Source organism: Dendrobates tinctorius, unplaced genomic scaffold, assembly GCF_039654945.1.
Source record: "Dendrobates tinctorius isolate UK_male_01 unplaced genomic scaffold, ASM3965494v1 ptg000016l, whole genome shotgun sequence".
NCBI lineage: Eukaryota > Metazoa > Chordata > Amphibia > Anura > Dendrobatidae > Dendrobates > Dendrobates tinctorius.
This window is the reverse complement of record NW_027361684.1, coordinates 8,682,182-8,692,017: the sequence shown is the minus strand read 5'-3', so window position 1 is coordinate 8,692,017 and position 9,836 is coordinate 8,682,182. Positions and strand designations below refer to the sequence as shown.

The following is a 9,836-nucleotide window of genomic DNA, read 5'->3' as shown; positions in this document are numbered from 1 at the left end:
AGGGTTATCTGACATATTGAAGTCTATATCATCGTCTTTATAGCCATTCTGCCCTCTGGGTACATTAGACATGCTCACCTTCATATCCTAGCAATGACTTATGTCCATAAGGTGTGAGCTGGAGAGGTTGTTCCTCATTGTCTGTGAAACATATGAAGACTGATGAGTAATGTCCACCTAACAGTAACAAATAAAACTTGGCTCAGTTTCGCAATTGCTGATGTAAACCAGAAAATATATACAACTCAGGCTAGACCCCCCGAAAGGAAGTGTAGGTATGGCTGCAGGATGTTTCCCAGGTCACAGATGGCTAAATAGGATTGGTGACGATAAACTACAGCAAAACCAAATAAATGAGCAGAAGCATACGTTCATATACATGCAATGTGTAAGAGAATTTTCACACTGTGGCCATTTCAGAGAAAACCCAAGAAAAAAAACAAAATGAGCATATACTTTATAGTAAGTAAATAGTAATAGTAGGTGTAAATAACATAGGGTACTTAGTTATCACTATTTTGATAAATAAAGCGTAAAATCCATACCATCCTGACAAGGTGTACCCAATCGGTGCGGCCCTATCCGGTCTAGTAGTAAAACCACACTTTGTGGCAACGACCTCACTGTGAATAAGGGCAGAGCAGGACAGGGCCTCGACTGTTCAGACACCTGTCTATGGGAACTTAAATAGATGAAATGCCTAGCTCAGAAATGAGTCTGCACAGTTGGGCCCCTGTCCTGCTCTGCCCTTATTCACATTGAGTTTGACTGATAAAAGGTAAGATTTTAATACTAGAAACAGAATAGAACCATCCCGATTGGGTACACCTTGTTATGGTGGTATGGATGTTTCACTTTTTGGATAAAAATAGTGTTAACTAAACACTCTATGTTATTTACATGTACTGCTACAATTTAATTGCTAAAGGGTATGTAACGACACAGCTTTTAATCTTAATTATCCAGACATCTATTTTCAGTAGGCCAGGAGACATAGGCTATTATCTTGGAGAAATTTTTTGTGAGATCATCGGCTGCAGGAACTCCAGAAGCGGCTGACAACGGAAGAAGAACACAAGACTATCAACCATAGATAATGAAGAAGTGTGACTTTTGCAAGGGCCTAACTTAGATGATTATTATAGTAGAACGCCGCCCAAGGCAAGAGCTTGTCCCAGTTGTTATGGTGCACACTCGTGAAATGCCGCATAAAATTAGTGGTGGCCAGAACTGCTCAGTTACAGAGCTACACAGCTGTGTCGACTATATAGTGGCTGGATGCTGCATATCCGCCACGTATTCAAATCAAAAGGTGGCGGATGTGCAATACCTGACCGCTGCCACTATTCCGCTGACAGAGCTGTGCAGCTTCGTCACCGAGCAGTTCTAGCCGCCAACATCGGTAAAATCTGATCAGCAGGGCTCCCAATTGTCGCACCACCACTGATAACTTATTGATGACCTATCCTAAGGATATTATTTGCCGGTTTGTGAAATAATTTTGCACTGGGAGCTTTAGTTCTTTTTGGTTCATTACAGCTGTAAAGTATGCATATAGCATCAAATTGCCTCAAAATAATAATATATCACTTATGTGTCAGTAGGAAAACAGTGCATGAAATAAATCTATGGTTCGAATATGGAGAGCATCCAGTGTGACAGGGACTTATCAGAAAATGTCTTTAATTTCCAGTTAGAGGAATAAATGCATCCTTAAGACCAAGTTTACTTGACAATGTGATATACATGGGGGTTAATTTCTTTTTGGCTGCATGGAATAGTGCACTTATATGAGACAATCTGCTGGCACAAATAAAAAGGGGATAGCAGCACCAGAAATGGGCCCACCTTTAAGCCCCCTGTTGTCTATGCATCCTACTACCGCCAGATTTGCCCCACAGTAACAGTTGATTGCCAGGACTATGGAAAAGAAAGAGAAGAGCTCTAGTCCCTAAAAATACATATAAGGCCCCATTCACACATTAGTATTTTAGTAATCAGCCAAAAATCAGGCGTGGAACAATCAGAGGAAAGATATAATAAAACACATCACCATTTCTGAAATTTTTACCCACTCCAAGTTTTAGCTTACAAGTACTGATGTAAAAGACTTACCATATATATAATACCATATATATAATTATATCAGCATACCTTGTTTTTCATTCTAATATTCTGAGCTGCTTCATTTGATAATATATCTTTTTAGGGGTTAGTTCTCCCCCCCCCTAAATTTTGGAACGTATATTTAGCAACCACAGGCACCTTTAAAATTTTGAACACATGTAAAAGAATATAACATCTTTATTTATTTAAAAACAAATCTAAGTAAATTCACATTAATTTTTAGTTTCCCGAAGTTGCACAGTTTCTCATTCTGTCCCTGCACAGACAACAGAATGGATGCAAAGCACCTGAGGAATGTATTGCACTTTGACAGTATTTTACAAAGCAGAATAGTGACAGCCTCTAATATATTTATGACCACCATCATTGAAAATAGATTTCATTATCCACAATATATCATTGGAATGGGGGGATGTTTCAGAAGTCGAAAAGACATAAATGTCACAGTAAAGTACCTATGAATATAGAACATATGATGGCTCAATAATTACTAGGGACAGTAATATACATTTATTGTGCATGATACATGGAATTACCAAAAAAACCTTAGTATGTAACATTATTTCCCTATATGGGTCTACCTAATAATCGGAATACCTGCATTTCTAATACTGATAAGGTGAAGAATTCAGAACCAGAGGGGAAGTTTGCAGTTTATATGATCCTGGGCAACAGATGAAGCAGGGCTAAGTTTGTAATTTCTACATTTTTCATAAGACTGTAAACGAACCTAAAGCATTTTCTAATGGAGATATCACAATTCACGAATTATAGCATTACAGTGCATACGAGCTTTAGTTCATGTCCAGCTGTATATAGTCCACATTTGCAGAATTTTCCAAAAAAGATTTAAAATTCTGACAATTCATTTTCTGACCCTACCGAAAAATGTTCACTAATGACACAAGGTCGTCATATGTTATATGGCCAATATCCGCTTAGATGCATTTTACAATATTTAAGCTAAGATCCAATGGCAAATGTTTTAACCCAATTTAGAATTTTAATTTCTAAAAGTACTGTTAGTTCATCTAAAATTCTCAGTAGCTAGAATCACCGAAAGTGTTTTCTTTCAAGGGGGAGATTTAGGTAACAGACTAAAAGAAAAACTCTTTGTTGCCCATAGCAACCAATCACAGCACTGCTTTTATTTATTTTAGTGCTCTTGAAAAATGAAAGCTGCTCTGTGATTGGTTGCTTTTGACAACAAAGAACCTGAGTTTATTTTCAATGACAAGTTTGTTATCAGTCACAATAACGAGATTCTTCACGACATTTTGCTAGTCCCACTCGCAGCCTATTTTATCAGACACAATAACAGAAAGAAAATGTTACCCAGTTAATAAACCCATAAAAATATACCACATGATGCAAACGACAGGATTTACATGTTCACATTACCATCCTGCTTGGACAAATATTATACGTCAGTCTATTTCCCAGAGATCGTAGTGTTTGTGCGGGACAGTTTTTAAACGTCTCTTAGTGCATGGAAAGGGAATGTTGGTAGCCGGATCCTTGTAAGAAACCAACCTGCCATACAAATGGTCCGGAAGAATGGTCTGAAATGTTGTCCATCTGATGAGGGAAGCAGGTACCTCTTACTCCGATGCTGTAGCCACCATGTGGATAGTAAGAGTAAGGGGTGCTTGGCAATGAAATATCCTCCGTTGGGCTTCCATATTGGCATTGTAGATAAGTAGCCTCAGGTGACTGTCTAGTATAGTAAGGAGAGTGAGATTGCTGGAGATGTGGAGCCTCCCCATAGCTAAGCTCTGAGTGTATGTCTTGATGAGACTGAGGTGGCGTTATGTAGGCCTGAGGACTTCCATCATGGATTTCTGGCTGTCTATGTCTTTCATGCTGAAGATGGCATTCTGTGTGGTTGCAGGCCCATTTTGACTCAGGACTTGAATGCAGGAACATGGACAGAGTAGAAATCCTGTTGATTGCCCTTTTCAGAGTTGCTATCTTAGATAGTCTTTTTCCACTCAGGTCATGTTTAAGAGCCAGCCGTAAAGCATTGAAGGCTTGATTGTAGTCCAAGATCCTCTTTCTTTCTCTGACATTAGCTGCTACCCGCCTGGCCTTTGACCTCACTGGCCTGGTCCTCTTCTTTGGCTTGGCATCTTCTGCTTCACTCTCACTCTCTGGCATTTGCAGCTTTTGCAGAGACTGCTCACCGCTCTCATTAATTTCATCTTCTATCTCTTGCTCATCATCTGAGAAGTCTGACTCAATGAGACTCATTGCAGCTGTCCTCCAGTCTAGCCAGAGATGAGATTGGTTTTTCTTGGACACTTCTTATCTTTGCTCTTCTTTTAAAGATGTTACGATGATAACTTTAGTTAATCCACTCCCTCTTGAAGTCACACCCTATAAGGGTGGCCTATTTCTTAAACGTAACTTGCCTTCTTGCTTTATTATACCTCGTAAGAGTCTATCAGGTAACTAGTATATTTGTTTTATTACCTGCCTGCAGGTAGACAGGGCAGGGTTTGATAGCTTTGACAAAAAAAGATCATAGAAAGCATGCAAATGCCTGTAGTAAGTACTCTGACATACTGATCTGCCAAATTACACAGCATACATAGTTCTCCTTTTACAACAAATTACAGGTCTTTCCTCTTAATGTATTCTAGCTGATCACCTTCTAACTTGTACTGCCAGAGGGGCCGATAATACATGCATGAAATTCATTTGACAACTTTTGGGTTGAAAGTATTCTTACATATCATGCGGTTAAAAAATAAATGACCTAATATTCTTTGATTGTTTTATGGTCACAATGTAATATGAATGAACTGTAAGAGTGACAAAATGAAGGATCATTGCTATTTGACCTTTTGGACACCTACATATGCAAAAAATGGTTGTCTGTTCCCTCAAAAAATTAATATAATGTGTATGTTCAACTTAGAACACTATTGAAAGTCCCGGTCTAATTCGTATTGCAAAAAAAGCACAATAAATATGGTTATTTAAAGAGGTTTTATGGTCAGAATATATTGGACAGAAGAAGAATTGATGCCTTTGAAAAGTGGAGCTGGAGAACGATGCTATCAATACCAAGGATGAGAAGAAGAACAAACAAATCAAGCCAGACATGTCACTCAAAGTAAGGATTGCCAAGCTATGAGTTGCCTACTTTGGACACATCATGAAGAGAGCAATCACTGGAGAAGTGCATAATGGTCCGAAGATTAGAAGGAGCAAGGCAAAAAATGCAGCACCCAGATTTTGGCTGTCCATTAATAGGAATATAGGAAATACATCATAAATTGTGATTGGGTCTTCTTTTGTGGCATGTTCTCAAGCTCTTGGTTCCTTTTTCGGATCGCTGCGTAATAATCATAATTGAATAATTTGTGATCAATTATTAGGAATTTCATTTAATTCTATGATAAATTCTCAGGTTTTGAGTAAAAAAAAATGTTAGCATTTATAAGCATAAAAACTTCCCACTGGTGATTTCATTGATATTTTTGCATGATTACAAATCATTGTAGCTTTGTAGCTAGTCATTTTCATCTTTTTTTTGATGAGCACTAATCCCACCAGAAACTACTGGAAATAAATGCTATTAGACCTCGCTATATTGAAACGCGATTAGGGATGTGACGGCCCGTGCCTGCGCACCATAGGATAGAAATCAAGTAAATTTAGCAATGTCTGGAAAGTGCACTTTACTCACATAGGTCAGGTATAATATGTGTGAGAAGGTCACTGATAAAATGCTGGAGGGAATATATGTGTCACTCAGGATGTTAGCCTCAGTGATATGAACCTGGAAAAATGCTCCAGCACACCAAGTGCTGAGAGGAGTTATTCGGCCATGTTAAGGGCTGAATTTTGATGAACAGCTGAAGAGGGGGTGGGAGGCTGTTCACCATATCTCCACCCCAAGGTGTTGTCCAGAAGCTAGATGTGGAGCCTTTGGGCTCATTCAGTGTTCTGTGTATTCTGGAGGGCAGCTGACCTCCAGAGCTGGGCTCTTCGTAAACAGAGCTGAAATCTTTTTTCCTGTGCGGGCGGATCACTGCAGTTACAAGGACTATTGTGAGTGCTATTCTTTTTGTTTATGTCAAGAAGACTGAATATGTCTATTTATTTTGTTTGCACTGATTTATGAAGCCTGTTTTAATAAACCAGTTGAAAATTTTAAACAGAAAACATTTCTGTGACTACCTCGTTAAGCAGTCAAGTGAGACACTCTACCACATGTTATACTTGTGTTATTTATCATATATATGCATGCTTAATTCACCTAAATTATGGTATATATGACAGTATTGTGTATTTATTATTTTTGGACACATATCTTGAATTTTTATCATGAATTTTTAGCACTTTACACTTCTTTCCAGGCATCGCTATATTTCTTCTCCGGTATACTTGATCTCTATCTGATGGTGCGCAGGTGTTGTGTTGGCACATGCAGCCAAACTCCTGATCACGTCTCAGTTGACTGGCACTTGACCGTGTCAACTGACTCCCGCTAACATGAATCATGGTGGGCAGTGACTTGGGTTACTGAGCGTCACTCAAGATGCCCCGTTTTTTTCACCCCAACACGTGCCAATTAAAATCAGCTTTCAAATCAGTTAGTGTAAATGCACCATAAATGTTTACGTGTGACAGTGCAATATGTTAGTGTAAGGAGGAAGACCGGGCTGCAGGTACCTGTACTGCGCCGGGTCCGCAACTGTCAAGGCAGCGTCCCAAGTTGTCCGGGGGGGAAAGAATAGGGGACCGGACAGACCTCTTCTCCCGGAAGCAGGGGCATGGCAAAGAGAAAAGCGCGCAAAGCGACTAGCAGTTTCCCGACAACAGAGGCAGAGCAGGTGTGTGCGTAGCGTGCTCTGCTTGGTGTGCAGCAGCACCGCAACGTACCGCGGTTGGCTACAAATGAGCACGTCACTGAGCCCAGCAGAAGAAGATGGTTCGTGGGCTCCGTTAAGCTCAGTGCCGCGCGTGCGGGCATAGGAACGGGGGCAGTGTTCAAGAGTGCAACACTGTATGCAGCTCCTCTGACTTTGGCTTCACAAGTGTATGGACTAATTGGCTCAATGGGTAAAACTGGAGACCACCCGCTGCTGCCAGAAGATATACTGTGAGCTGTGGAATTTTCTCTGAGGACTTTGCACCGTCCGTTACTGGGACAACAACCCTCATCGGATCATCTGCGGCCGAGGAAGCCACGAACATAAGTTTATTGAGTGGACTGCTATCACATTGTTGTTTATTGCCCTATCATTTGAAAATTAAAGATTCATCTCCCTGGGAGGAGTATCTTTACTGTTCAATTAAATTGTTAACCCTTGCTCTGCCGTTCTTGTGTCTCTGCATCCCGCAACCTGCTTACATTTGGCGTAGTCGGCAGGATGGACCTTAGCAGCCTTGCAACCCTGGGACTGATGGAGGGAATGCTTGAGATGTGTGCATTGTTGACCACCGTAGAAGAAATGGAGCTTGTGGCTGACAGTGACTTTGAGCCTAAGATTTTAAATTTGTTGCCCGCCGTTAAGGAATTAAAGATGGCGGCCAACAGTGATTGCAAGATGGCGCCGACCGATGCCAAAAAGATGATGGGTGTTTGTGCAAAAACTGGATGTGGTGCTGCCTTCCGTAGGCATCATGCAGGAAATTTGGTGCCAGAACAGAGAAGGCCGCACCCCATTGTGATAGATTCCTGCACAAAATGGGTACGAGCGAAGACAGAGCTCCCGCCCCCCCACAGCAGAACCTAGAGAAATGGGTGGAGCCACAAGACGTTACACCGCCCACAAATGGATGGAATCCAGCAAAGATAGACTTCCTGCTGATGGACAAGACGCCATTCCTGGACATGATGGAAAGGCGCAGCACATCATTTCGCGGCGGCATCGGCTGCCAGTATTGGAGGAGGCCTGCGGCCCGGGAGGAGACTCACCCGCACTACGAAGCCTGGTGGTTGGAGGGATTCAAGGAGTGGCATCCGTTCTGGCGGTTGGACAAGCAGCCGATGGAAGACGAAGAACCAGAAGAGAAAGGAGCCAGGAGGACATTGGAAGCTGCACTGAGGGGAATCATTGCGGCTGTCATGACTGGCACCCACGGCCGTGCAGGAGGACTGTCACCGGATGCAGCAGTGGTAAGTAGGAAGTTTCTGTCTGAATGACCTACCGCCCCGGCCGCTGCCTCTTCACTCCTTGTGGCCCCACCGCCATCTCCATTCGTGCCCCGTTTTCCGACTCCACCATCGTCACCATGTTGGTGGCACCTGTTTCCTCCCGGCCTGCACCTGTCCTGTACAGCACCACCTGTGCGTACGTGGAGAAGCCCCGGATGCCCGTTGCAGGTGAGGCTCAGTGGATCCTGAATGTGATCCGGGAAAAGTGGCGAGAGTGGCGTATTGTCAGAGAATTGAAGCGCCCCTGCAGGAGAGCTGTAGCTGGCCGGATGACCAGCGGTGTGGTCCGGCCCCTAGACCTGGCCAGAGGATGTAGCTTCATCCAGGAGACCCAGACCGGATAAAAGATTTATGTGAACACGGGATCTGTTGGCTCCGGAGGTCCCCTTCAGTTACCAGACCATGTTATCTTTGTTAAAGAGCAGGGACCCCGAGGGCCATATGCGGTGGCTGTGCAGAAGGCTTCCAATCGGAAGGACAATCTACTTCAGGGGGCCCATACGGTGATCAGCCGATTGCCGCAGCCACAGTTCCCGCGGATGAGCAGGAGTGAGCGGTGCCTCAGCGTAGTAAGGCGGTCACAATTGTGACAGCAGAGACAGAAGCTCTGGAAGCTGTGAGACCACCGCTGGAGGGGGTGCGAAGCCGAAGGAACAATAGAGATTCCTCCGGTGGTTCCTCATCCCATACCTACATAGTAGTGCAGGGTCTTCATGCGGCCCATTACAATAACCAGTGGCTGTGCATAAATTGATGCGGTCCCTTTAAGGACTGATGTTTAAGTGGTGCCGGTTGCACCTGTGGAAAATACCAGAGACTGTTCTGTGTTCCTGAAAGGGCGGTGGGCCCTGTACAGTACCAAAGGACTGAGGCATCAGAAGTGGCCACCACGGTCACCGCTGAAGGACTAAGTATTGTTTGCTCTCCCCTCCTCTAAGTTATTTGCGCACGTTGATGCATTCCTTGCTGGATCACGGGCCTGACAACCCTATGAGGGTTAACTGTGTATGCGGCTTTGGCGAAGACTCTCTGCACCTGGAATTTTGTGCCCTGTTTTTTACCTTGGACTAGCCCCCTGTTGAGCCCAGCGCACCGATCTGTTGCTAAGCCCGTGGTCTGGTCAAAGGGGGGAGAGCGAGAGCTTGCTCCGGTGGACCCGCTTTAAGAGAGACTGGGACTCATATTTTGAAAGTTATTGCACCAAAAGTTTTTCTATATGTGCCATTTTTCTGTCATGACCTGGGATGGCCATGTTTTAGGGGGGAGGGGTGTATGGAGGTGGCGAGGACCCTCGTCTGCCCCTCTCTCCCCTGTGCAGGGCCTGTGCCTTTGCTGTGGTACCCAGACGGTGTACTCGTTTAATAATGTCTGTGTTAATGTTACGTACCACTTATATGTATTAATGTGCTGTGTTTGTAATGCTTCTTATATGTGTATTGAATTGTAAGGTATTCCTGAGTAAAGTTCCCCTTTAACTTGTGTATTGTATTAGCTTAGGGATAGTGAAGAGTTAAGTTAGTGGGCTGGGTCAGCAGCC

The 9,836-nt window shown here is 43.3% G+C and overlaps 1 protein-coding gene across 1 annotated transcript; it reads right to left on the bottom strand.

Annotated features, from left to right (window-relative positions):
- Positions 1–3,590: 3,590 nt before the first annotated feature.
- BHLHA9 (basic helix-loop-helix family member a9) lies at positions 3,591–4,377 on the bottom strand. Its single transcript, XM_073564780.1, has one exon. It carries the CDS (start codon positions 4,375–4,377, stop codon positions 3,610–3,612), a length of 768 nt encoding a protein of 255 aa, XP_073420881.1. The 3' UTR covers positions 3,591–3,609.
- Positions 4,378–9,836: the final 5,459 nt, after the last annotated feature.